The sequence below is a fragment of the Natator depressus genome, chromosome 9 (genome assembly GCF_965152275.1).
Source record: "Natator depressus isolate rNatDep1 chromosome 9, rNatDep2.hap1, whole genome shotgun sequence".
NCBI lineage: Eukaryota > Metazoa > Chordata > Testudines > Cheloniidae > Natator > Natator depressus.
This window is the reverse complement of record NC_134242.1, coordinates 64,187,747-64,215,631: the sequence shown is the minus strand read 5'-3', so window position 1 is coordinate 64,215,631 and position 27,885 is coordinate 64,187,747. Positions and strand designations below refer to the sequence as shown.

Here is a 27,885-nt window from a genome sequence, read left to right as displayed (position 1 = left end):
ATTTGTAATAAAAAATAAACACTTTGATTCCAATTACAACACAGAATACAATATATATGAAAATGTAGAAAAACATCCAAAATATTTAATAAATTTCAATTGGTATTCTATTGTTTAAGTGCGACTAAACCTGCGATTAATCGTGATTAATTTTTTTAATCGCGATTAATTTTTTTCGTTAATTGTGTGAGTTAACTGCAATTAATCAACAACCCTAATCCGGAGCCTTTCACCTCTCAGTCACAGGCCTGACTGCAGCCTCGGTCAGCAGTAACTGGAAGTCATTGCCACTGCATGGCTGCTGAGCAGTAGGTTATGTGAAATCAATGTGGTGGTTCCAGTTCAGTTCCTAGTGAACAGGTGGCCCCTTTGAAAAGCCCAACATCCCAAATAGCTTCCTATTTGGCAGTTTCTATATCAAGGCCAAGGATTAAATGGGCAGCTACCCTCTTAGCATTAATCACTGGAGAGGAGGTGGCAATGAATGGTATTGAGAAGGCAGGTCAGGAGCTTTTCTTCACCCTCTCTCACTGTAGAAGAACAAGGGGACACAAAATGAAAGCAAAAGGTGGTGAATTAAAAATTGATAAAAAGGAAATACTTTTTCCACACATTACACAATTCACCTGTGGAACTCACCGCCACAAGATCTCACTGACCTCAGCAAGGATTGGCATCACAAGTTAGAATGGTGAGGGTTACAAATAATGCAGAGGTTTGGAAGGGATTTAAGACCTCCTGCTTCAGGGCACAAACCAGCCTCTAACATACAGGGATTAGGAAGCAATTATTATTGTGGGCAGGATATTTCATAACTGCTTTCTGCAGGGTTTCTTGCACCCTCCTCCGAAGCAGCTTGCACTGGCCACCGTTAGAGATGGGAGACTACAATACACCACTGGCGTGACCCAGTTTGGCAGTTCCTATGTTCCATCCAGGGCAGGAGTGAGGCAGAATTGCTGGGTGGGGAAATCTTGCACTGACTCTGCATCTGTTCTGTGGGGAGAGGCTCTGGTCTCCAGGGATCCCCGTTTGGCACCTTTCAGTAGCACTACATTCATTCATTTCTCACTATTTTAAACAGAGACAGGCCAAAAATCCCAAGAAGTAGCACAGGAACTGCTTGCTTGGGCTTCCTGAAACTTGTGGGCAAACATCATAGCAACTTCAGATCCAGGCTTGGAACAAAAGCATGAACAAGCCCGCTTAGATGCTAAGAAACGGGAAAGTTCATATCTGTTGTGATAAAGTACATAGGGCCCAATCCCACAACTGGCTCCACACTGAGCCCCACTTACATCAGTGGGGATCTGCCTGTACAGGGGCTCACTGCAAGATCAGGATTGTAGTGCGGTAATTAGGAATAGACCAGGACAGCAGTGGAGGGAGCAAGGTCAGCTCACAGGGACTGCACTATGTCCTGGAGCTCTTCACATGTCCACAAAAAATGAATACCACGAGCAAAGCACTCAGCGTTTTCTGATTAGATCACAAGGGCTCAGCCTAGGCCCTAGTGGTCACAGAGCCACAATTTGCCCACAGCCTAGCACCAGTGGCAGTCTCTGTGCAGGACTGAGATGCTCTCTGGCTCAACTGGTGAATCTGAACTCAGACATTCTGCTAAGTTTATATGCCCAGGTCTCTGGCTGGCATCAGTGGTGAGAACAGAGTTTGGAGCGGAGTGCTGGAGAACTCTGCCATCCCGCTGGGAAAAACAGCAAGACATGACCCATGCAGATAAAACTTACAACAAATGTTTTACCTGGTTGCAGGAAAAGGAAATAGAGTGAAGATCACAAAGAGTAGGGAATGCACCAGCTGCAGGGAGCACCATGATGGTCAGGTCAAGCTGTTACACACCAGTCTGGAGAGATGAGGGGTTCCAGGAGACAAAGACAAAGACCAATGTCAGACTGAACCAGTTCACAGGGTGCCAGCTGGGAGCACTCAACTCTATGTAGGATTTGTGCACTTCTCAGGCTTGGGCCCGGAGTTTCCCCTGAGTGTTTGCTATCAGAGAGGGCGACATTCCTGGGGATCTCAAGGGTGCACTCCACTCTCCCCCTGTGAACTAAGAGAGGGGGCGGCACTCCAGATCCAGGACTATGTGATACACATGGGGTGCGTAGGATTTCACTGGCTCAATGTGCAGAATGTTTGTCCTCCAAGGCTTCCCATGCAGCTGCTGAAGCAGAACCCTGATTCGCGCTCCCGTGGTCTCTGCCCACCTCTGCCACTCGGCCCTGGTCACAGCTGCCTGGGTCTTCCTCCCAGAATCCATGATGTCAGCATCCTTTCGGCTCCTGCGGTTCCTTTGGCCCATTCTGTCCTCCTGCCTGTTGGATACAGCTTGCTCTGGACATTGCTGCAGCTGCTGCTCCTCCAAGTGGCCACTGTGCAAATGAGCCTTTGCTGGGAAGGACTCCACGTTCTGGTGGATGTGGAGAATGCCCCCTGTGCCCTTCCGCAAAAGCTGGCAGGCGATAGGCCAGCCCTCCTCTGAGCTGGGGAGCAGCCCCAGATTCACCCTGTTGGCCACGTCCTGCAGCTCTAGCTGGAAATGACACGGGGAGGTGAGGAGGATGGCATGGTGAAAGGACATACACCACAGAGGGCCCCATGTCAGGGAGGGGAAAATACACCAAGCAAGGCACTGCAGACCATGGAAAGTTTCTCTTCAGTATATAAAGGTTGCCACAGCTCTGTCTCTTGCCATCTACCATAGGAAGGGGTTGGGTAAAAGTGGGCACTGCTCTCATGCTCTTACTGTGAGTTGAGAGTAATATATAAAGTTTTCACCAGAACCATGAAGCTCCACCACTGCCCTTGTACCTCCTCAGAGCCACCTCCAGCCCCTGTCCTACCTGAGAATTAACTAGCATCATTGCTTCTGTAGGCTGAGCTCATTGCACATGCTCCTTCCATCCCTCCATTTTCTTCTACAAGCTCCCTGTGTGCCACCTTCCCATTCCCCTCTATTTCAGGGACTCCCTGCAACCCACCCCCACCTCCTCCCCCAAGTCCGGGGGCTCGGTGTGCCCCCCAGGTCCTTCTTTTCCCCCATTCCTGGGTCTCCCATTCTCCCCATGCCAGGGGCTCGGTGTGCCCCCCAGGACCTCCTTCTCCCCTATTCCCGGGTCTCCCATTCTCCCCATGCCAGGGACTTGGTACCCCCCATGCCGTCCTTCTCCCCCATTCCCAGGTCTCCCATGCGGGGGGCTAAGTGCCCCCACATGCCCTCCTTCTCCCCACCATTCTCATTTTATTGTGTCATTCTGACACATTTTAAACTGTATTGAAAGGCTGCACAGAGGTGAGCTGAGGATACTGGCTGCCATCAAATGGCTCTTTGATCTACAGACAATTACATTGAGGCTGAGAATATTCCCTGAAATTTGAACTGCTCGGCTGTAGCATTCAAAAGTTATTGTGTTACGGACAGACAGAGAAAGGCATCAAGATGGATTGAAGGCTCTTTGTTTCAGGGACCATCTGTGTTTGTGCAGCAGTAGCACGTGGGGGCCCCAGTCCCTGGCTAGGGCTGCTAGGCACTAAGGTAACATAAATAATAATGAAGTTGAGTGTCGGGCCTGACGTGGCCAGAACAACTAGTAAGGATGTAGCGGGGTCTGATAACCAGAGGCAAGTGTCTGACATGTGAGAGTTATTTAGGACGCACATGGGGATGTCTCTGACAGCAATAGGATGAGCTGGGCCTGCTGGCTAACCAGACAGGAGTCCTGACAGGAAGACAGATCTACAGTTTCCTAAGGGAAGGATGTGCAGCCCCATTGTTTGGGGCACTGGACACCGCCCAGGAACACACACTCCAAGCCCTCCAGGAGATGAGACCTATTAGGTTCTTCTCGTCTCTGAGCTCTAGAACTATCGAGTCAGTCTGACCAGACCTCAGTGCACCAGGTCCCTGTCTCCTACAGTGTGCAAACATAACAGAGCCCACCTCTCCCACACAGACTCTTTGGACCTTTGCTCCCATCTCTTGTACCATGGGGAAGAAACTCTGCCACATCAGAAAGAGGAGAGGATGGGGGGAGAAGAGCAGTTTCCTGGGAAAGGAATTCCTCTGACATCTAGAGCCGGCTTAGAGTTCAGAGGCACATCACCCCCTTTAGGGGGTCTCAGCAGCATGGGCTGTACCCTTGGAATTCCCCTCCCTAAGACTCCATTGTGCCCCCTCAGCTGCAGAAGAGTTGTTCTCTGCTCACCTGCCTGTTATCCCCTTTGTGGATTTGACACCGATCCTGCACGCCATTCAGCTCAAGGTTCTTTCTCAGGGCCTCCACAGCATGGGGATTCCACTCACAGGCATGGACAAAGGCAGCACCGGCGTGAACCAGATACGGCACTGTGAAATAGCCAATCCCTGAGGGCACAGGAGACAGGCATCGCTGGCAGCACAGTCCCGAGGCATCCACAGTGTGGGAACAAAATGCTCAGGCTCAGGGTTAAGGCCTAATTCGCAGCAGCAGAGAACGACTGGATTGAGGCTGTTGGCAGAGCGTAGGGGGAGAGGGAGAAGGTTCCAGGGGCTGAAGTTGCTGTTAAGCACACAGCATTGGCTACTGGACAGATACTACAGCAAGCATGGGGTGGAGGATGCCACTGGATGGATAGTGCTGAGCAAATAATGAACATTGGGATGAACTGAATTCTTGTGATCAACAGGGCAGTCTATGTTATCTGGGGCCGGGGGTGGTTCCAGACAGGAGGATGGGGAGCAGTAATCCACGGCCCACAGGCTCTGCGGTCAGAGCCCCAGCAAACTCCTCAGAATGACAGAGAGGAGCATGATTCCCAAAACTCAGAGGAGGAAGCCAGCCCTTTCCCATGGCTCCAGAGACAGTTACCTGCATAGAGATCCACTAGCACTTCCCCGGCACATGGCAGCGACGCCGCCCGCAACTTCTCTGTGATGTTTCCAGGAGAGAACATGCACCTGGTCACATCGAACGTGTATCTGGGAAAACACCATAGGGCCAGTGAGAGCCACCAACATGGGGCTGGCCAGTGACCCCTTCTTAGGGGCATCTTGGCTCGACAGCCCCTTCCTGCTTCTACCGCCCCTACCCCATCCCCCCCTTCTACCTGATTCCATTGTCCACATGCTCCACCCAGCCATCCTGCCCCAGCAACAGGGTCACTGTGGGGGATCGTACCCCATCTGGTGATATTCGCCCTTGTTTGGCTATGCGTCGGGCACCCAGAGCAGAAGCAACTGTTTCCCAGAGCTCCGGTCCTGGAAGAGAGCCCCAAGCAGGTGGATTAGAGGAGGCTGGTTCAGTGCATCTTGGAAGACAGAGCCACAGGTCCCTCTTACCCAGTTCCTTCCACAATGCAGCCCTGAAGCTGTCCTTGCTCAGCAGGACGAGGTCTCCATGCCGCTGCCAGGAACGAGGGAGATCGTCCTCCAGCTCATCTGACCACCTGCCCCCAGAGTCTGACACTAAACGCTGCAGCTCCCTGCACAGCTTCCGGGCGGGCGACTGGACTCGTGCTGCCTTCGAGGGAAGGGGGTTCTGGGAAAGAAACACAAAGGAAAAAACTGATGCTGAGATAGGCTCTCTCCCCCCCTGCGCTGTGACAGGATATGTGTGGGAGGAATCTCCCTACCACAGCTGCTGTGCTGGATCATTTCCCTTTACCTCCCCCAGGGACTGGAAAGTCCAGCTTGCCGGGTGTGATTCTTCCACCATACTGGCTGTACTAACCCACAACAGACTGAAGGGGCTTCAGGACCCATGGGCCACATCCACCATCTCCAGATAAAGTCCCTCAGGCTGGAGCATCTACTGTTCTCTAAATAAAGGCAATGAGTTACCCATCGCACTAGCAGCTCCTGGAGACTGTGATGGGCCTGGGGACCCTGCAAGGAGGGCACAATCTCCTCCTTTTAAAGCAGAGAGATTTGTCTACTTGTTTAATGCCGCAGGAATTTATTCCTTTTGGTGCTGGGTGTTTTCCCAGCTGGCTGTGGAGGAAGCACCTAGTAAGCCCTGTGCAAACAGACACGGGAAAGCAGCTAAAATGGAATATTACTGCTCCCTGCAATCCCATCTCCCACAGCACTAGAGTGAAAGTCTTTGCTCCATCAGTGACACATGAGGTCCCTGCCAAGGAGACCCTCAATTGAGACTTAGGAATTCAATCAAACCCTGCTAGGGAGGAGTAGAACTCAGGATTGCTGAACTCAGACAATCCCAGCACATGCTCCCAACCTCACAGGAGAAAGGGACCTGATCCTGAGGTTCCAGGTGCTTCCTGCAAGCTGCTGAACAGCCTCATCTCTCACTGATTTCCACAGGAATGGAGCACGCTCTGCAGCTGGCAGGACTGGGCTCTAAATAAAACACATAGGAACTGAATCAAACTATAAAGTGAAACTTGCTTTCTCTTCTACCTAGCCTCCACGTCCTCCAGAGCTCCCTGCCAGCACCAGGCAAGGCTAAGATAGGCCCAGGGAATTTCAGTCAAATTCCCCTTAAGCTGATGGCAGAAGGGGTCAGGAAAGAATTTCACTGTCTTCAAGTGATGTATTGTACAAATGGCTACGGTGCATTATGGGAGGGGTTGGCATGCCAATGACCCCTGAGGACGCAGCCATTCGCAGAGACAGGATATGGGGCACAAGAGCCTGGTACGGTAAATCCTACCCCTGATTCTACTGTGGAAGCCAGTGCTTTACTGACCTGGATGCACGTCAGTGTGCATGTCGTCTCAGGGGGCAGGCTCTCCCGCAGCTCCTGCAGGTGCTGCTCAGTGAGTTTCTCTCCCAGCACAGGCAATGCCACTGTGCCATCCAGGAGCTTTTGCACACAATGGCAGACATCCAGAATCCTCTCTCTCTCCAAATACCCCCTGCAAGTCCAAGGATGTATTCAGGTATTTATTCATCTTACATTATACCCTCTAGCTTTTCTGCAACCCTCTCATGTAAGCCTGAGCAGAGCAGTGCTCTATACACATTGTTCAATCCTGGCCTGATTAAATCACCATCTCCTGGAGTAACAAACTGCATGGTCTAGTGTCAGGAGAGCTGAATCTATTCCCAGCTCTGTGAACGACTCACTGAGTGACCTCCGGCAAGTCACTGCATCCCTCGGTGCCTCAGTGTCCCCTCTGTAAAATGGGGATGATATCCACCCACCTTTGTAAAGGCTTTGAGATGTCATTGCTGACTTGAGCAACCATAGTACAGGCAAGTGCCAGCTGTGCAAGCTCTGTATCTCATTTCTGACCTCTCATCACCCTGGCCTGACTATGAATGGGTACCGGCAATCATTCCAATTTACAGTATGTGCTAGTTTTGGGAAGTGGATCAATGCCCATTAAGGATTGGGCTGAGATCAACCAAATGGTCCATCATTTGTGAGAGTGAGAATTCCACTGCAGCCCCTAATGCTCTGAAGCTGGGGCTGTGTGTTGATATAAGCAGATTATTACTAGTAATGATGCACTAGTCTGGAACTATGAGTTCTGCTCCCACTCAAGTGAGCCCAGATCCACAGGATAGTTTTTTTTTACTCAATTTTGCCATGTTAATGACCACGTGTTCAGCTCAGTACAGGTACAACAATGTCTTTCATCTTTCTCCCTCCATCTGCATGTCCATACTGCACCTGAACCGCTGGGCAAACTGTGACTCAGTAATAAGTACAGAGATGGGACCAGAATTCAAATTCTTGGCATCCATCTTGCCAGAACCTAGAAGAGAAGAAAACATCACCACCCAGTTGTCTGGCTTGGCAGTAGGCAAAGCTACTCAACCCATGGTTGGCAATTCCAGAGAGCTGCAGCCTGAATGTCTCTCAGCACCCAAAAACTTCTCCCCAAAAGAGTCACTGAAGATGCAAACTGCTGCAACCTATAGCCCTGATCTCTCTGCTAAGGATGCCAACAACAGGACCAAGTGTGATGTGGACACTTATATACTAGGAGATAGATCAAGAGCAACGAACTCATTTCACACAGGCCACCAAACAGCCATCAGATCATGGTGACTTTTGATTACTATTGACATGGGCTGGATTTTTACCTTTATGGAGGCAGAAGTCTCCACATCCCCATTATCAAAGCCCTGCATAGCACTGCATGCTCTAGGTGTGCATCTCAAAGCTGCGTCGCAGGAGAGCACCACACACCAGCAACCCAATCAGTGCTGTGGGTGCAGCTTTATTAACATGACCTACGCCAGAAATGCCCAGAAGTCTCCCTTTGGAAAATGGGAGGTGGCAGAGAGAAATGCTGCCTGTTAGCACTACAGCACCTCTTGATCTGGATTTCACAGCCCATGTGGTAACCGGACTGGGCTTTGATGGATGTGTGGCCGGTGAGGCTGCCACCTCTGTGAGTGTGCTTGAAGGGCAACGTGAGGATGCTTCATGGCCCTGGAAGTGCTTCGCGGGCCAGCGACTGGCCACCCTGTTACAAGTGGGACAATCTGCAGAATCCCAGGAGAAGTGGCAACCCTAGAGGCGCATTTCCTGCCTCCCTCGAGGGCACGGAGAGTGGCAGTGCCAGCAGGATTAAGCAGGAGCAGCCACACCATTTATTTACAAATCACAGTGAATTCATCACCCTCTGCTCCAACCACCGCACAACATCCTACGCATCCGCCCCAGCACAACCTCCTACCCTCCCCACCGCCACGAGCCCCTGCCTCCCGCCCCTGAGCCCCACGGCCAGGTGCCCCCTGCCGCGCACCCTCGTACCCCACGGCCACGCGCCCCCTTCCTCCTGCCCCCTTACCCCACTGCCACGCGGCCCCCGCCCCCTCACTGCTTGGCTGCCCCGGCCCTTGGCTGGACGCGGCTCCCCGCCTCGCGAGGGAGACTCCGAGGCACAGACGTGCGCGGAACTACAGGCGCGGGGTTAGTGTTTCCCACCGGAACGGAGTCGTTGTTGTTGTTCGGTGCCTGCCGCCGCCATCTTTTCTGTGGACCGGTCGCCTGGTTACGGCGGCAGAGCTCGCTCTTGCCAACGCCGCTAGACTCTGCCCGCTGTCCGGAAACACCCTGGAGCCTTGGCGGGGCTCGAGCGGAACGGAAGTGGCTGTGCTTGTTTCCAGCCGGAGCACGAGGGTGCCGGAAGCGGGGGGGGACTGTAGCGCTGCAGCGGCGGTGGGTGAAGGATGGCGGGGCTGGCGGTGCGGGACCCCGCGGTGGATCGCTCGCTGCGCTCTGTGTTCGGTGAGGAGGAGCCGGGGAGAGAAACCCCCCCCGCCCCCGGGATAGAGACCCCAATACTCCCTTACCCAGATATGTCACGGGGGGGGGGGGCAGCGCCCGGGACCGCCATACCGGCTCCCCCCTCCCCTGCCCGGCTCCTGGGACCCCTCCCCTCACCCGCGCTCTTATATCGGCTTCCCGGACCTCCCGCCCGAGATCCGCCCCCATCCCGGCTCTCCCGCCTCCACTCCCCAGAGCACGGAATCCCCCTGGAGCCTCCCTCTGCCAGGTTCCCCCCTTCCCTGGTGCCCTCCCACCCCCGCTAAGACCCACTGCTCTGGAACAGAGACCCCCCCCACACACACTCACACTCACACCGGGCTTTCCCTCGACAGAGGCCTACAGAATAGCCCTCCTACTCTGCTGGGTGCAGAGATCCCCTTCTCTGCCCCTTCCCCACAACCAGGGACACTTCACTCACAGAGGCCCACACTCTCTTTCTCTGTGACATCACAGCAGCTTGCTGAAGTGATCATGGTGATGTCACAATGCTGGTGTCAGAAATGGACCCCCAGAAATAAACAATACCTATTTCTGAGCAGAATGAGTTCTCAATAAAACACTTCTCAAACCTATGTTTGTGCTATCCGTGACTCACCAAATACAGGCTGGAGAGAGATAATGCCCATAGCAATGTGATCTCCTGCCCCAAAGCCTTCCCTGGGGACTGTTGCAGTAGGTGGGAGTAGCATATAAGAGACCATTGCCTTGGGCATCACATGAAAACCTAGGGCAGGCAGTAAAAGGGAAGTTAAGCACAGAGTGGAGCCTTGCAAAACAGACATGAAAGTCTACCAGCTCAGACACTAAAACTCACCTGTTCCTTTCTGTAAAGCTGACTTAGAAAGCTAGAGATGCTTTACTTACCCTGAGCAAGTGGTGACTAAAGTGTTGCAAGTGCATAAAGACGCTAAAGTGTCTATGATGCTTTTTTCTGCTGTACTGCCTCTTGTGTACAGCTGGTAAAAATTTTACGATGAAAAATGATAGCCTTCTTATTCAGTTTCCAAGTTGTCTGCCTGGCAGGGAATTTGGGATCCCCTAAAAGCCAGGCAACCTAGCAGCCTGCCAGTTAGGCACACCAGGCAGCCAGCGATCCTAGGGAGCTGGGAAGCCCGCCCATCTGCAAGGGGGGAGCTTGGCAGTGGGAATGTTTCATTGTTTCCAAAACCATTTTTGGGGAATTTCAGTTCTTGTGAAAAACTTCAAGATTTTGACTTTTTGTTTTGAATTGGAATGAAAAAAACTTGGAAACTCTTAAGTTTTTTGTGGGATGGAATTTCCATATTCCAGACAGTTCTGTACTTATGCATGTCACCTGCATGGTGATGTGTCATAAGCATCCCTCTATTGTGGGGTTGGTACAGACTGTCTGTGGGTATTATATCAAACTGTGGTGTGTTTTTATTTGGTGTAGTGTATCCAGTTTGTATGGACCAAAGCGAGGCAAGGATGTTGATAAATTGGTATTGTATAAGCGGCTTATGCATATGGAAAGCTTTTAAAAGCTATGATTATTTAATCGGGACAAGGAAAAATTAGACATGACTAGAAGGGGTTAGTGAAAATTACAGTACCTCCTTTGTCTTTCCCAATATAAAAGAATGGGTCACTCAAAGTCATAGCAGGTACTCTTGGAACAAACTAAAGAAAATGTCTTTCTGGTGCGCAGAGTCAGCCTCTAGGATTTGCTGCTCCGGAGTGTCATGGAGTCACATTGTAGAGGGGTTTTAAAAGGGGCTGGATAATTGTAGGAGATATTGGTTGTTATACAGGCTGAGATGAAGTAATCACATCACATACTTCAGGTCACAGAATAACTACCTGTAGGATTCCCCCTTCCCTTCCTCCAAGTGATGTGCAGAAGTGTGCAATCAGTCTGGTGTATAACAGGGTTCAGGAGTTGCATTCCTCCGAAGCATCAAGTACGGGCCAGTGATAGTGGAACTGATGGACCAGTGATCTACTCCTCTATGAGAAATCCAATTTTTCTACTCACGGGGGGTGCAGGCTGTCTCTGAGCCTCTGCCATGTCATCCTCCTCAGAGCCTTTCTGTGTTTACATTCTTTGGACATTGATGTGATGAGTGGAGTTAAAAAGAATACACACCATTTATGACTATTCTGCACTGATTAAGGGCCCGGGCCAAAGTCAATAGACATCAGTAGATTTTGGATTGGGCCCTGGATGCAGAGGCACCTTGGTGTGCTGTGGGAAATCATGGCACTGTCCCCTTCACCTTCCTCAGCATGGGCCCTTCATACTCCTCAGGCAAATGGAAATGGAGTTAAGGAACCACCAAACCTGATTAAACCAAATATTCCACCAATATTTTCACTAAAACAGATAGGAAAAGAGTGGCAGAAAAAACATGAAATGAGACCCGCCATCCCTCTAGTAAAGGGAAGGTGTCCCAGGCTTGCTGTAGTTCCTGTATTGTACATACCTGTGTCCTGCACTGATTGATACCAGCATGGTAGTAAAAGTGGGGAGAAAGCAGGAACTTGAGCCAGTATTGCTCCACTATTCTGTGATTCGCTGACCCAGTGTGTGACCCACTCATCTGACAAATAAGGTCAGATCTTTTCACATGGTGATTTCTAACCTTTTCAGGCAGCTCTTCCTGTTTGGACATCAGCTGTACTAGCTAATGCCTGCTATCTCCCATTGGATTATGCACAGTCTAAACAGTCATGGAGCTCTTGGACTGCTCCTAATCCAACTCTCATGAGCACTTTACGCTCCATGGTGGGTTAGGGCAGCGCAACTGAAAGGGAGGCAGGCAGCTTTGGCATTCTGGAGACCAGAGGCTTATTATTAAGCTTGGGGTGGGGAAGAGCCTGGTGGAATAGTCCACAAAATCCTGAAACATAAGTAGTGGTATCCAGCCCAAAATAGGGAACCATTATTTTAACAAACATTGACTTTATTATAACTGCCCACTTTCCTGCAATTCCTGACCTGTACGTGGGTTGAGGCACATTACCAGAGTCCTAAAATGTGCCCCAGCGTGGATTCCGTACGAGCAATGGGACACTGCACCAACATGAGTATCAGGAGGAATGGTATATACACAAAAGTCTGCAGCCCTGCAGCGGATTCCCAGAAACCTGTGTGTGTGTGTGCGTGCGTGCGTGCGTGCCCTGGGTTCATTTTTGTTCTTTCCTGTCTTTTCATGGAAAAATGTTCGTGCCTGTGTTTTTTTCCTGATACTCGATGTCTGTACTAATACATTGCTCCTCTCCCCCATAGTGGGGAATATTCCATACGAAGCCACAGAGGAGCAGCTAAAGGACATTTTCTCAGAGGTCGGACCTGTCGTCAGTTTCAGGTGAGAACTGTTTCTCTTTTTGACATCTCCCATAAAAAGACAGGTGATCTCAGCTGTAGTCGATTTTGCACTCATCAGCACTCCAGCCACGAGCAGATGGGTCTCAGGCATACTTGGCAGACACAAGCTTTGAATGAGGTGGTCCGTCTTCCTGTTAGGGACTGAACGGAGGGTGTGGAGATGGTGTTACCAGTCTGGAAATGCTGTGGTATTGTGTAATACTCTCCCTGTGTGCCGTACTGCATCTAATGCCTGTGATTCTTTCTGCTCTGCTATCCAGGTTGGTGTATGACAGGGAGACAGGCAAACCAAAGGGATATGGCTTTTGTGAATACCAAGACCAGGAGACAGCGCTCAGCGCCATGCGGAACCTGAATGGGCGTGAGTTCAGCGGGAGGGCATTGCGTGTGGACAACGCAGCCAGTGAGAAGAATAAGGAGGAGCTGAAGAGTGAGTCTGAACTTTGGGTTGAGGGGATTAATGCTACTATAATGTTTGGCCTACACAAGCCTTACAAATCTGTAACAAAAATCTACTAGCCAAGGCACAAAATCTAGTACAGTAACTCCTTGCTTAACGTTGTAGTTATGTTCCTGAAAAACGCGACTTTGAGCGAAACAATGTTAAGCAAATCCAATTTCCCCATAAGAATTAATGTAAATGGGGTGGGTGAGGGAGGGGGTTAGGTTCCAGGGAAATTTTTTTCACCAGACAAAAGACTATATTATATATATGTATACACAATATAAGTTTTAAACAATTTAATACTGTACACAGCAATGATGATTGTGAAGCTTGGTTGAGGTGGTGGAGTCAGAGGGTGAGATATTTCCCAGGGAATGCCTTACTGCTAAATGATGTACTAGAACTCAGCTGAGCCCTCAAGGGTTAACACGTTGTTAATGTAGCCTTATACTCTACAAGGCAGCATGAATAGCGGGAGGGGAGACAGCATGGCAGACAGAGGCACACACTGTGTGCGTGTGAGAGAGAGAGAGAGAGACACGCACTGCCCCTTTAAGTACACTGACCCAGATCAGGACCCAGCTTCTGCCTGCAAGTTCCCTCCATCCTGAGCCCTGTCATGTCCCACCCCCTGCTCTATGGAGATAGGGTAAGCGGATGGCAGGAACGGGGGGGAGGGGGACACCCTGATATTAGCGTTCCCCCTCCACACACACACACACAGCAAGCAGGAGGCTCCTGGGAGCAGCTCCAAGGCAGAGGGCAGGAGCAGCACATGGCAGTGGGGGGAGGGACAGCTGAATTGCGGGCAATTGATAGCCTGCTGGGCCGCTGCCGCACAGGGAACTAAGGGGAGCAGGGAGCTGATGGGGGGCTGCCAGTCTACCCTGGTTCCAAGCCCCCACCAGCTAGCTGCAAAGGGCTCCTCTTTCTGCAAGCAGTGGACAAAGCAGGCAGCTGCCAAACAATGTTATAAGGGAGCATTGCGTTACTTTAAATGACCATGTTCCCTAATTGATCAGCAACGAAACAACGTTAACTGGGACGACTTTAAGTGAGGAGTTACTGTACTCCCACCCGAATCAGGGTGAGGTTGACAGAGAAAAGCTCACGGATAGCTGATATGCTGCAGGTAAGATAGCAAGTAGAAGTTTTCAGGGGGATTGTAATTTCCTTGACCAGACAAACCCCTACCCTTACCTGCTTTTTGTGACTAGTGAAGCTCCACATTTGACAAAGAGGTGTATGAAGAATGGCCACATTATTGTGACATGTATGGTCCTAGCTCATGTAGGAGACTGTATTACAGATCTGTGTGAAACAGTCTTTCTAATGAACCATGGCACAGCCCTCAACTCCTAATTGACTTAGTAGGAATTCTGGGCATGTTTGGAGCCCAGACTTTTAGTCTGACCCATATACTCTCCAACTGCAGAATGGTGTTCCTGAATCTGTGTTTCAAAAGTACATTTCCCTCCCTCCTGCTTGTGAAGATGCAGCTGTGACTACATCATCCTTGACTTACTAGCCTTTCAGCTGAAGGGGTCAGTGTGAGAAAGCACCAGCAATTGTGCTGGCGACTCCTGTGATGTGAAACGAGACCGAGACCAGCAGCTTAGGGTTCCCAGGACACTTGTGTGTTTAACCTTTCCTCTTTGTCTTCCCGTCTCTATCCCTGCCAGGCCTGGGCACAGGTGCCCCTATCATAGAGTCACCATATGGAGACCCTATAAATCCTGAAGACGCCCCCGAGTCTATCAGCAGGGCAGTTGCCAGCCTGCCACCTGAGCAGATGTTTGAGCTGATGAAGCAGATGAAGGTGAGTGGGAGCGAAGTGGCTGGACCAAGTCACAAACTTGCAACCGTGGTTTTACAGTGCAGAATAACCGCACCCCCATCACACGAGAAACCGGGCAGCAGCAGTTCCTCACTCACAACTCTGTGACATTGTCTCTCCTGTTAATGCCGCGTATGTGCCATTGCTGCTGCAGGGTAGAATGGTCCAGAGGCTTAATCAGTATCTTGGGTGTTGCCATGAGGAATATAAGCAAGTTGGACGAGGACGTGAGCTGGTCTAATAGCAGGACTCGCTGTTGTGGACAGTGAAAAGCAGGCAGGGACTTTGGGGGAACCATGGCTGCTCTGGGGCGGGGAGGTGGGTTATTTGTGTCCTACTGCCCTGTTAGCACTCCTGTGGTTTGGCTAATACTGTGGACCCTGGAGAAGAGGAGATGATCATGGACAATAGGATGCGGATCAGACACATTTTTATGAGCAGCCTGAGCTGTGTGATTTCATTATTAGCTGCCCTGTGTTTCAGACAGTCCACAGTATGGGTTTCTCAGGTGCATTATTGATTGTTTTATTAACCATGCCAGCACTGTGTAACGTACCAGGCAAACGAAGCAAAACGCTCCTGCCCTTTGAGATGTTGCCATTCCTGCATTTCCAGGAACATCGCTGCCCCCATGGGATTGCAGCAACAGTTATCAGTGAAGGTCTTAATACTGCGCAGCAGCAGCAAGGCCCATTGAGAGCTCTGATCTGTGTGTTGCTCTTTAGTTGTGTGTGCAGAACAGTCCTCAGGAGGCACGGAACATGCTGCTCCAGAACCCTCAGCTGGCATATGCCCTGCTGCAGGCCCAAGTGGTGATGAGGATCGTCGATCCAGAGATTGCTCTGGTATGTATGATCCCGCTCCTCAGTCTGGGATCGACGGGGGCACTTGTCTGGAGAGTTGGGGCTGTGGGTGGATTCCAGGAATGGCCGTTTCTAGTTGGTGCATGTACAACTTCTCTCTCCTCCCGCTTCTGCCCTTAGAAAATTCTGCATCGTCAGACCAGTGTTCCACCTCTGATTCCAGGCAACCCACAGCCAGTTCCTGGGCCTGGGCCTGGGCCTGGACCCGGGCCCGGGCCTGGACCCGGTCCTAATGCACAGATGAACCAGCAGAATCCCCCATCGTCCCAGCCACAGCCCATAGTAAGAATTTGTTTGTTCAGCCCACATTATTGAGATGGACATTAAGGGTGTGACGTCTCCGTGTGGAGGATGTAGGTGTGTGTTGTTGAGAAGGGTTCTCAGTGTGAAATCCTGGTGTGTGGGGGAGCATTGTGTGTACATGTTGGTGAGGAGGGGTTCTCCACCTGCAACTCTGGTGCAGGGGACAATGCTTGTGTCTGTTGGTGAGAAGGGATTCTCCGCCTGCAATCCTGGTGCGGGGGACAATGCTTGTGTCTGTTGGTGAGGAGGGTTCTCACTGCGATTTCTTCCCTCTACAGGGTGGCATGCATGTAAATGGAGCTCCTCCTCTGATGCAGCCTCCTATGCAGGGTGGAGTGCCAGCCCCAGGACAGATGCCAGCCTCCGTAGCCGGCCCAGGCCCCGGCCCCTTGGCTCCTGGAGGTGAGCTGTGTGAGCATGTCTGAACTGCAAACTGTAAAAGTTGCCCAAAGCTTCTGCAGGGACAACATACCCCATGAGTGCGGGGGTCTTGCAGGTTTTTAAGAGGGGCAGTTGCACATGTGGAAGATTTGAAGCCTAGGGAGTAACTCTTGGGTTAGCCAACTGGACGGGGTCACTCTGTCTCTACAGCCTGTTAGGCCAGGTGGAAATCTGTCTGTCAGTGGCAAGGTGGGGCATCTTTATAGGAGCAGAATAGTGAGGGCTTTGGGGACAGATAATCAGAAAGAGGGGTTGTGAGTTCTCTGCTCTTCCCTCCCAGGTGGAATGCAGCCTCAGGTCGGGATGCCGGGAGGTGGACCAGTGCCCTTGGAACGTGGACAAGGTAAACCAGATGTCAGTTAATCTATGTTTGATGCAACGTGTCATAGGGATCCCTACTTCCAGGCCAGGACGTTGAGACGTTCAAGGCCACGTGCCAGGGGAGTTGTTGACAGATCAGGGAATCCCCCCCCAAGCTAACTGAATGTGTAAAAGTTTTCTCAGCCTGTCTGAGAGTCTGTGCACCTGTCCTTCTGTCTGAGTGTGTGTATAGTGAGCAGGGAGAGTGAGGCCTTCTCCAGTAACTCTCTTTCTGGTACTTAGCATGTCCAGGTGTGGGCGAGCCAGCCTGTTGCCTGCTATTGGTTACTGTTGAGTCTCCTGTGCTTTCTTTTGTTTGTCCAGGAGAGGGAGCAATAGCTTTTCTTTTGCACAGAATAGTGATGTGTGTAGAGTGGTGATCAAAGCAGAGAGTGTTTCTATGGAGATGTTTTGCGTAGTCCTCCCTCCATATATGGAAGGCTGTACACCAGTGTCTTGGAATGATATTTAATGCAGTTAGACAGTTAAAGTTGGGGCATCTTATTGTCCAGTGGCCCCAGTTTATCACAACAAAGGGATCCCTGTTCTTTCGTATTGTGGGATGTGAGGGGAGTGAATATCCTCCCTCAATCTTCTAGCAGAACATGGTAAATTCCTTTTGGGATCTCATATTTTTACATACCTTAAAAGCAGCTGAATCTGAGAGAGGCTTGTGATTTCACCTTTGGATCCTCCTCCCCCATGAACAGCCCTAGTGCCTCCCTGCTGCTCAGAGCTTTGCCAAGAAGCAACCATGTGAAATAGATACAATTCTTAGCAGCTTCCCTGCTCTCTGCCGGCTTTGAATAGCAGTGATGAAACTAAACCAGATTTTTGTTAATTTCTGTGTCTGCTTGGGGAAGCTCTGAGCAGAGGCAATGGAGCTGTCTCTGTGCACTCAGGCACAATCTGACCCCCTCATGCTGCCACCCACTTACAGAAGGTTATTCTGAAACTGTAAGGCCTACAAATTTAATATATTTTAAATTAAAGTGTAAATGCAACAGAACTTGATGGTGTAGGTCCCCGTCCCCTGCGTGCCGCCCCCCACCCACACACAGTGACCAGGCAAAATAGTGCCTAGGGGAGTGGATTTTTCAAGCCATGCAGAAGAGGCCATCCTCATCACAGGACTGGCATTGGATGGTCTCCGTCCAGTGTCATTATTGGGAAGATCTGATAAAGCCAGGCCTGAAAGATTGGTAGCATCTCTTTAAAATATGCAGTCTGATTCTGTGGGAGCCTGCCTTATGAGGAATGAGCTCACTCCATCGAGGGAAAGGAGTTGGTGCAGCACCGGTGGGTCTGTGGTATAGGCAGGCCTGTCTGTGAGTCTGTGCGTGCGTGTGTGCGCGGGCGCACGCTATTTATGTGTCTGCTCTTTTCCCTCTTTTCCTGCTGCTCACCCAGGAAACCTGCAGCTCTCGCCCGTGGGACCTGCCAGGCCTGCATCTATCGAGCGAGTTCAAGGTATCCATGACAGCTGCCAGCTCCCTTTGTCACGGGGCTCAGTGTGGAATGCATGGAAAAAGCCTGGACTTCAGCACTAGGGTTCCCTTCACTTGGGGCCGTGGGACTGCTCTGTGTAGTCTGCCCAGTGTGGAAGTGAGCACTTGTCAAAGGCAGAGCTGCCCCCTGATGTAGGAGGAGAGACTAGCCTAGAGTTCTGCACAGAGGGTAGGAGATTAACCCAGCACATGAGGAAACAGACGGGAGAGAGGAGGCTCATGCTCAGCTTTTGGACCTTATGGAAGTGGGGTGACTGGGTTTGATCTGGGCTGTTTAGGCTCACAGCTGACCTTGTGACTCACGCTGGATGTGACCAGACTTGTTGGTAGTTATTGTGATCTCGGTTCTCGACTTTTGTCAACAAGCCACAGCAGTCGCTGTGGGGGACAGGAAGGGCTGAACTTAGCACTGAGGGCACCCGCTTCTGTGAGCTGCAGTGTTGTCTGTGGGAAGACTTCCTTCCTGTTTGTGGTGCATCACTTCCAGCCATATCATGGACAGCAGTGTGGACTCTGTCCAAAGCCAGTGTGTCTGTGAGCTACAGGGAGCACTGAGGATGGGGTTCAGTTGCATCTCACTGCCAGGGGCAACAGGAGTGGTGCTGTCTCACAGGAGGACTTTGGTGTGATTGTTCTTGCCAGTGCTTGACCTCAGTAATTTCCCTTGCTTGCCTCCCTGGCAGTGCCCATGCCAGACCCGAGGGCCCCTATGCAGCGTGGACCATTACCTGCTAGCGGCCCACCTCCCCGGGGCCTTCTGGGAGATGCTCCAAATGACCCACGTGGAGGGACCCTGCTCTCAGTCACTGGAGAAGTGGAGCCCAGGTGAGTGGTAGCAATTCATCCTCTGGTCCAATCTGAGCCTTTGAGGCTCTGACTCCCTGCCTCTTGTGGTCAGAGTGATCGTTAAGTGGCACTACCTGCCGGGTGAACTGCTGAGTCCCATGCTGGCTTCTCAGAGTGATGTGTGCTGGTGATCCAGGTACACACAGCTGTGCAACGGGAAGGGAGGATGGTATTTGTGGCCACTCAGACTGACTGGGCGAGGTGGAAACATTAGCATCCATCCCTATGTACCAAACTCCACCACTTTCTGTGCACCCGGCTTTGTGCTGTGGTCAAAATACTGTACCTGCTCGGTGCCAAGCTTGTGTCTGATTCACACTCTCACCTTTCTCCTTCTGCTCTGTTTTTCCCCTCTCTCTACAGAGGTTACCTTGGGCCACCCCACCAAGGTCCACCCATGCACCATATGCCCGGCCATGACAATCGTGGTCCACCCCCACATGAAATGAGGGGAGGACCAATGGGAGAACCCAGGCCACTGATGGGAGAACCTAGAGGGCCTTTGATGGATGCTCGAGGTGAGAGGCCATAAATGAAACGTGAAATGACCAAGAGAGGGGCCGGTTACCCAGGGATGTGAGGAAAACGTGAAGGTGGGACAGTTCAGCAGTGAAGTGAGATGCAGGGAAAGTTACACAGGATTGGAGGGAGACACTGGCAGGAGGGAGAGGTATAGTTACACAGGGCAAGGGGAGGAGAAGTTCAGATTTGTCATTTACCAAAAGCAGGTGCCGTTCACACACCATCCCTGACCTGTCTTGGTTTTCTGCCAGTCATTAAACCAAAGGAGGCTTAACTTTCAAAAGTGGGTGTGTGTCCCCAATGTTCTCCGACACAGAATTCCCTTCCAGTGGTTTGCTTATGGCATGTTTTTTCTCTGCAGGTGGAAGAGATCCCAGGGGCATGGAGCCCAGGGGCATGGAGCCCAGGGGCATGGAGCCGAGAGGAATGGAGCCCAGGGGCATGGAGCCCAGGGGCATGGAGCCCAGGGGCATGGAGCCCAGGGGCATGGAGCCGAGAGGCATGGAGCCCAGGGGCATGGAACCGAGAGGCATGGAGCCCAGAGGGATGGAACCCAGAGGCATGGATGCCAGAGGAATGGAGCCCAGGGGCCCTGGCCCCAACCCAAGGGGCCCAATGCCTGGTGGAATTCAAGGACCTGGGCCACTTAACTTGGGAGCAAGTGGCCCTCAGGGACCTAGACAGGTACACACAGCGTCTTCTTCTCTAGTCTTAATCTGATAGATAACAAGCACTTAGTGGCAGGGTTCTAGGTGATGTCAATTCTTTAACAGCCTGCATCCCACTTGTAATGCTAACCAGCTGACCAGGACTACCAGCAAACCTCAGGAAATTGATAGCATTCCCCCTCCCAAGGGATCCTAGGTCAGGGCATCCCCTGCTAGCTAGCACCATGGTATTACCATGTGGGCTGCAGGGACCTGGGGCTGCTGGCTCTTGTCCTAGCGATGACATGTGCCAGCCTGCATCAGTCTCCTGACCTCTCTTGTGTGGGACTCCCAATACATATAAGTGAGGTCTGGAAAAAGCGTAGGGACCTCCAGGCCACCTCTGCCCCCCCAGCCTCTTCCTATGACTTACCCTCCCCTCTGCCAGGCCTAACCACGGTGCACTGGGTAAGGAGGCATGTTTTCCATTTTTCTCTTCTTGCTCTGCCCCTGCCATGTTTCCAGCTCTGCTAGCTTGAGAGAGCCAAGACATTTCTGCAGGGAGCAGTGCCTCTGGGGAGCAGACCAGCTCGCCTGCACTCCTCAGGCAATAGCAAGCGCCTCCCAGTTGTTGACAGATTTCTCCTCAAATCCCTGCTGTGAGGTAGGGGAATGCAGTCCCATTCCACAAAGAGAATTGAGGCACAGGGAGACTAAGGGCCAGATTTTAGAGGTGTTTAGGTCCTATTGATTTCAGTGGGAGTTAGGTGCCTAAGTGTACAAGTTAAAAAGAGACAAGTTTTTAAAGTGCTTTTTTCAGATGCTAGAAGTCATAATAATAATATGGAGGAACTAGAGTGCCTCATATTAAATGAGGATATTGATACAATAGGCATCACAGAAACTTGGAATGACGATAATCAATGGGACATAGTAATACCAGGGTACAAAATATATCGGAAGGACAGAATAGGTCATGCTGGTGGGGGAGTGGCACTATAGGTGAAAGAAAGCGTAGAATCAAATGAAGTAAAAATCTTAAATGAACCAAACTTTACCATAGAATCTCAGTGGATAGTAATTCCATGCTCTAATAATGAGAATATAGCAGTAGGGATATACTACCAACCACCTGACCAGGATGATGGTATGACTGTGAAATTCTCAGGGAGATTAGAGAGGCTATAAAAATAAAAAACTCAGTAATAACAATGGGGGATTTCAGCTATCCCCATATTGACTGGGTACATGTCACCTCAGGACGGGATGCAGAGATAAGGTTTCTTGACAGTTTAAGTCACTGCTTCTAGGAGCAGCTAGTCCTGGAACCCACAAGAAGAGAGGCAATTCTCGATTTAGTTCTAAGTGGAGCATAGGATTTGGTCCAAGAGGTGAATATAGCTGGACCATTTGGTAATAGTGACCATAATATAATTAAATTTAAAAATAAAAATAAAGAATCCCTGTGGTGGGGAAAACACCACAGCAGCCCAACACTGACTGTAGCATTTAATTTCAGAAAGCGGGAATATTCAAAAATGAGGAAGTTAGTTAAACAGAAATTAAAAGGTACAGTGCCAAAAGTGAAATCTCTGCAAGCTGCTTGGAAACTTTTTAAAGACACCATAATAGAGGCTCAATTTAAATGTGTACCTCAAAGTAACATAGAGGACCAAAAAAACCGCCACCCTGGCTAAACAACAAAGTAAAAGAGGCAATGAGAGGCAAAAAGGCATCCTTTAAAAAGTGGAAGTTAAATCCTGGTGAGGAAAATAGAAAGGAGCACAAACTCTGGCAAATGAAGTGTAAAAATATTATTAGGAAGGCCAAAAAAGAATTTGAAGAACAGCTAGCCAAAGACTCAAAAAGTAATAGCAAAACATTGTTTAAGTACATTAGAAGCAGGAAGCCTGCTAAACAACCAGTGGGGCCACTGGACGATTGAGATGCTAACGGAGCACTCAAGGATGATAAGGCCATTGTGGAGAAACAAAATTAATTTTTTGCTTAGGTCTTCACAGCTGAGGATGTGAGGGAGATTCCCAAACCTGAGCCATTCTTTTTAGGTGACAAATCTGAGGAACTGTCCCAGATTGAGGTGTCTTTTGGGGAGGTTTTGGAACAAACTGATAAACTAAACAGTAATACATCACCAGAACCAGATGGTAGTCACCCAAGAGTTCTGAAGGAACTCAAATGTGAAATTGCAGAACTACTAACTATAATTTGTTAACCTATCATTTAAATCAGCTTCTGTACCAATTGACTGTAGGATAGCTAATGTGATGCCAATTTTTAAAAAAGGGCTCCAGAGGTGACCCCAGCAATTACAGGCCGGTAAGCCTGACTTCAGTACCGGGCAAACTGGTTGAAACTATAGTAAAGAACAAAATTGTCAGACACATAGATGAACATAATTTATTGGGGAAGAGTCAACATGGTTTTTGTAAAGGGAAATCATGCCTCACCAATCTACTAGAATTCTTTGAGGGGACCAACACGCATGTGGACAAGGGGATCCAGTGGATATAGTGTACTTAGTTTTTCAGAAAGCCTTGACAAGGTCCCTCACCAAAGGCTTTTAAGCAAAGTAAGCTGTCATGGGATAAGAGGGAAGGTCCTCTTACGGATTGGTAACTGGTTAAAAGATCAGAAACAAAGGGTGGGAATAAATGGTCAGTTTTCAGAATGGAGAGGGGTAAATAGTGGTGTCCCCCAGAGGTCTGTACTGAGACCAGTCCTATTCAACTTATTCATAAATGATCTGGAAAAAGGGGTAAACAGTGAGGTGGCAAAATTTGCAGATGATACAAAATTACTAAAGATAGTTAAGGACCAGGCAGACTGTGAAGAGCTACAAAAGGATCTCTCAAAACTGGATGACTGGGCAACAAAATGGCAAATGAAATTCAGTGTTGATAAATGCTGGGGTCTAAATTAGCTCTTACCACTCAAGAAAGAGATCTTGGAGTCATTGTGGATAGATCTCTGAAAACATTCACTCAATGTGCAGCAGCAGTCAAAAAAGCAAACAGAATGTTGGGCATCATTAAGAAAGGGATAGATAATAAGATAGAAAATATCATATTGCCTCTATATAAATGCATGATACGCCCACATCTTGAATACTGCGTGCAGATGTGGTCACCCCATCTCAGAAAAGATATATTGGAATTGGAAAATGTTCAGAAAAGGGCAACAAAAATTATTAGGGGCATGGAATGGCTGCCATATGAGGAGAGATTAATAAGACTGGGACTTTTCAGCTAGGAAAAGAAATGACTAAGGGTAGATATGATAGAGGTCTAGCAAAGTGTTATTTACTCCACATAACACAAGAACTAGGGGTCACCAAATGAAATTAATAGGCAGCAGGTTTAAAACAAACTAAAGGAAATATTTTTTCACACAAGGAACAGTCAACTAGTGGAACTCCTTGCCAGAGGATGTTGTGAAGGCCAGGACTTATAACAGTTCAAAAAAGAACTAGATAAGTTAATGGAGGATAGGTCCATCAATGGCTATTAGCCAGGATGGGCAGGGATAGTGTCCCAAGCCTCTGTTTGTCAGAAGCTAGGAATGAGCAACAGGGGATGGATCACTTGATGATTACCTGTTCTGTTCATTCCGTCTGGGGCACCTGGCATTGGCCATTGTCGGAAGACAGGCTACTGGGCTAGATGGACCTTTGGTCTGACCCAGTATGGCCATTCTTATGTTCAAGTCTGGCCCTAAATGACTTGCCTAAGATCACAAGGGTGTGGTGACAGAGCTCGGAACTGAACCGAACCACCCTTAGTTCAATCCAGGGTGTTAGCCACAAGGCTGGTCTTCCTCCGGCCTTCTGCTGTTATTGCCGGGGTTACATGGACTAAGGTCTCTTGAATTTGGGGGGCCTATTTCCTTGTTCCTCATGGCACCCCACTCTCAGCCCCCATCTGGGCATAGGTATCAGTCTTTCATGGTGCCAGGGACTTGTTACGTGCTTTACATTCTAGTGGGTGCATTGTGCTTTCCATGACTGTTCAGACTATTCACAGTTCTACAAGAGCAGAGGGGCCCAGCTCATCCCATCTCTTTTTGTCCACAGGTTCCCAACATGCCAGGGGCAGGCATACAAGGAGGTGGCCTGCCAGGGGCAGGCATACAAGCAGGAGGCATGCCAGGGGCGGTGGTACAAGGAGCTGGCCAGCCAGGTGGCTTTAGCCCTGGGCAGAACCAGGTCACTCCCCAAGATCATGAGAAGGTGAGTGAACAAAGGGCAACTCAGGGTTTGGAGGGAGGGGATGGAGGCTGGATACCCTATTGCTGTGGGAATGAACTCAGCGCTCCTTCTCTCTGGCATAGCAAGAGTCTCCAGCGTCTTGTAGTTTCTGTGCTGGGGCCAAATCAGCCTGGGGAGTTAATGCTCCTGCAGCTTTCCAGGAGAATGTTCATAAGCAGCAGCAAGGCGGTGGTTTGAAACTTTTCCTATGGGTGTGGCCAGTGAGCCAGGTCCTTTCAGTTGATGAGAGTTTATACTGCTCCTGCTCTTTGCCTTCGTCCTGTCTCCTCCTTCCCTCCCTCCAGCAGCCTGGTCTCTGGACAACTTCCTCTTTACTGGCTTTTCTGTAACCCTTTGCTGCGCCCTTCCTCCTGGGAAATTGCTCTTGCACATGGTGTTGCAGATCCTCCCCTCTCTCCACAGGCTGCCCTGATCATGCAGGTTCTCCAGCTAACTGCAGACCAGATCGCCATGCTGCCTCCAGAGCAAAGGCAAAGCATCCTTATCCTAAAGGAGCAGATCCAGAAATCCACTGGGGCTCCATAACAGGTGAGATGGGGTGGAGGCCGCATTATTACAGCCAGGGAGGGGCGAGGCTGAAGCCAGAAAGGCAATGGGACAGCTTGTATGAACTAAGGGGGTGGGGGGAAGTATGGAGAGCAGTGTGAAATGGAGAAGACCCCCTAACCATGCCATTTAATTTGATGCCCGATGGCCTGCCCTGGTTAGGTGCCACATGTTCTCCCATGTGTTGTAGCAGTGGTTCTCAACCAGGGGTACCCAGAGGTCTTCCGGGAGTACATCAACTCATCTAGGTATTTGCCTAGTTTTACAACAGGTTACATAAAAAGCACTAGCAAAGTCAGTACAAACTAAAATTTCATTCAGTGACTTGTTTACACTGTTCTATACACGGAAATGTAAGTACAAAATTTATACTCCAATTGATCTATAATTATATGGTAAAAATGAGAAAGTATGCAATTTTCCAGTACTAGTGTGCTGTGACACTTGTATTTTAATGTCTAATTTTGTAAGCAAGTAGTTTTAAAGTGAGGTGAAACTTCGGGTATGCACGACAAATCAGACTCCTGCCAGGGGTACAGTAGTCTGGAAAGGTTAAGAGCCACTGCATTATAGGGTTGCCTAGTTAGGTGTGTTGTAGGGAGGGTCACTCCTCTCTCTGATGCATCTCCAGTGATTTCTGTGTCAGGCAGGTACCGGGCTAGGGCTGGTCTGTTTCCGTGTGGCCAGCCTTGTGGCACTGTAGCTAATCCAGCCCTGACCTTACAGCTTCCACAATAAACACGCATACTCCTGTAAGCGAGAGATGGGGCATGGCCTCGCTTTGCCTCTGACTCACTGTATGACCTGGGGCCAGTCACATCACGCTCTGTGCCTTAGTTTCCCCTCTGTAAAGCAGGGTGCTAGTTACACCCCCCTAGTATCACCCAATGAAAGCTGGTAGCAGGTGAAGCTGGAAGCTACTGCCAACATACTGGATATGCTGACTCTCAGGTAGCCCTGTGCTCTTTCACTCTCCACGAGGTTCTTTGGGCCTCCCCAGACAGGCCAGGCTCAGCTTAGCCGTTACAGCTCTAGGGGACGGGCCCCAGTTAATCCTGCCCAGGGAAGTATATGGGCTTCACTCCCTGCTTGTGGCGGGAGGGGAGGCTCAGAGTGCTCCTGCAGCTGTTGGGTGGGAGGCACGCTTCTGTGTTGCATATCATATGGGAGGCTGAGGGCTAGACCAGGCAGTGGGATACGTGTGTGCATTGTTGGCCTGTATTCAGCTGTCCCGGAGAGAGCAGCAACAGTGGCCAGTGGTGCGCAGCAAAACCCTGCGTCTGCAGCCACTGCGCTAAATTTCTTTAAAGGAGGGGCATCTCCTTTCACAAGGCTGTGGAAATGCAGGAGGGTTGGTCCTTGAGGAGCTGCCCTTTGTGGTGTGGGAAATTCCCATGGGCTGGGCCAAGGCCTTTACGGACACACTCCATTATTTCTCCTGGGAATCCAGAATGGCCTGGTGCCCTCTTGTGCACTCCCCTCAAGCATCCCTCTTTATTTTTGCATGGTTTAGAAGACACTTGGTGACCCTGGCAGCAACCCTGAAGATCCAGACCTGTGGGATGGAGGAGGCACCTAAGGCAGCAGCTTCACCTCATCACCATCTGACCTGGTGCAGCCATCAGGGGAAGGGTGCCCCCTTCTTCCCACTCAGCATAACCCCCGTACTTTTCATTCTGTGTTTTGTGTGTGTTTTACAGTATTTGAAATAAACTTGGAGGAGGATTTGAGTACAGGCCACGGCTCTACCTGAAACCGCCTCCAACGGGCACCTCTCTCTGTGCCTGACTCAGAAGCCCTAGAGATGGCAAAGGCCTCTGGGTCGCTTGTGTGAGCCCTTCACCTGGCCAGGCATGATGGCCTCTCTCCAGTGTAGTCAGGGAATTCCTTCATCTGCTGCAGCATGTTCCGGCTCCAGGATTGATCATTAGTCACTTGGTTCCTGCAGACACTGAGCTCCATGTTTCCCAGCCTTGTTCCCTTAACCACACAGGAGGTTTCTAACAGGCTGATCTGTGCTCAACATGTCTCTTCCTAAAGGGGATGAAGGGAGAAAGAGATGGCCCCTCTAGGCAGCTTGTTGCTATTTGCTGAACAGATGAGATGCTGCTGTTATTACTTGCAGTTTCTGGCAGGAGATACTCAGTAAACTGGCATGTCTGGAGAAGGCTGGTGCACTGAAATGGTAATTTGGGGAGTGTGACCAGGGTTAGTTAGGCCAGCCTGACCCCTGTGGTGGGACAAAGAGCTGGTCTGTATTATGTTTGCTCTACTGAGTTTCATACATGTGGCCTTTGAGGAGTGAAAGGGGCAGGAGGTGAAGATGTCCTGTTACCAAGAATGTCCCAGTTGATCTGGAGACCTTGCCAGGCACCAACTGGCCCCATTGAGAATGCCCACATCTGTGTCATTTTTCTTTCATTAACAACTGCGTGAGCTCGCTCCATCAGTGAGAGAAAAAGCATTTCAAACAGTTCATAGCAACCCCCCATTTAAGCGGTAAGATCTTTTGTGATAGCAGGCAGGTGGGAACACTTGAGCCACAGGCACTTTGGCAAGATTTATGAGGCACCCTTGCCAAAGCACCTGTGATAAAAATGTATCAGCTGCACTTGTGTGATTGAAGTTTGTCTTGAGCCTTTCTTTCAGTGACTTGTGTGCTGGTGTAAGACAACTGAATTACAG

General features: G+C 50.2%; 2 protein-coding genes across 4 annotated transcripts; one reads left to right on the top strand and one right to left on the bottom strand.

Annotated features, from left to right (window-relative positions):
• Positions 1-37: 37 nt before the first annotated feature.
• On the bottom strand, positions 38-9,076 carry TYW2 (tRNA wybutosine-synthesizing protein 2). Its single transcript, XM_074964426.1, has 8 exons — positions 8,904-9,076; positions 7,638-7,722; positions 6,708-6,876; positions 5,339-5,537; positions 5,107-5,257; positions 4,869-4,978; positions 4,227-4,384; positions 38-2,554 (listed from the first exon to the last, which is right to left on the bottom strand). Exons 1-8 carry the CDS (start codon positions 8,944-8,946, stop codon positions 2,072-2,074), a joined length of 1,398 nt encoding a protein of 465 aa, XP_074820527.1. The 5' UTR covers positions 8,947-9,076; the 3' UTR covers positions 38-2,071.
• Positions 8,947-26,946, top strand: CSTF2 (cleavage stimulation factor subunit 2). Of its 3 annotated transcripts, XM_074964424.1 has the most exons (16): positions 8,948-9,206; positions 12,499-12,577; positions 12,858-13,027; positions 14,725-14,861; positions 15,605-15,724; positions 15,863-16,024; positions 16,324-16,447; positions 16,767-16,829; positions 18,257-18,316; positions 19,038-19,179; positions 19,564-19,718; positions 20,084-20,191; positions 20,252-20,406; positions 24,460-24,615; positions 25,057-25,182; positions 26,714-26,946. In XM_074964424.1, the coding sequence occupies exons 1-15, from the start codon at positions 9,149-9,151 to the stop codon at positions 25,177-25,179; spliced, it is 1,812 nt and encodes a 603-aa protein (XP_074820525.1). In that variant the 5' UTR covers positions 8,948-9,148; the 3' UTR covers positions 25,180-25,182; positions 26,714-26,946. The 3 variants fall into 3 exon arrangements, with proteins under 3 accessions (XP_074820524.1, XP_074820525.1, XP_074820526.1); XM_074964423.1 differs by having other exon boundaries at positions 8,947-9,206; positions 20,084-20,406; XM_074964425.1 differs by lacking the exon at positions 18,257-18,316 and having other exon boundaries at positions 20,084-20,406.
• The last annotated feature ends 939 nt before the right edge of the window (positions 26,947-27,885 follow it).

What these genes read in the sequence shown, in the direction of transcription:
- TYW2 (XM_074964426.1), bottom strand. Translation starts at nt 8,946, where the DNA reads ATGGCGGCGGCAGGCACCGAACAACAACAACGACTCCGTTCCG. An exon ending in TGCATTGTGGAAGGAACTGG is followed by an intron (nt 5,258 to 5,338) that starts GTAAGAGGGACC and finishes GCTCTCTTCCAG; the next exon opens with GACCGGAGCTCTGGGAAACA. An exon ending in ACAAAGGGGATAACAGGCAG is followed by an intron (nt 2,555 to 4,226) that starts GTGAGCAGAGAA and finishes TGTCATTTCCAG; the next exon opens with CTAGAGCTGCAGGACGTGGC.
- CSTF2 (XM_074964423.1), top strand. Translation starts at nt 9,149, where the DNA reads ATGGCGGGGCTGGCGGTGCGGGACCCCGCGGTGGATCGCTCGCTGCGC. An exon ending in CGGCCCCTTGGCTCCTGGAG is followed by an intron (nt 16,448 to 16,766) that starts GTGAGCTGTGTG and finishes CTTCCCTCCCAG; the next exon opens with GTGGAATGCAGCCTCAGGTC. An exon ending in ATCTATCGAGCGAGTTCAAG is followed by an intron (nt 18,317 to 19,037) that starts GTATCCATGACA and finishes CCTCCCTGGCAG; the next exon opens with TGCCCATGCCAGACCCGAGG.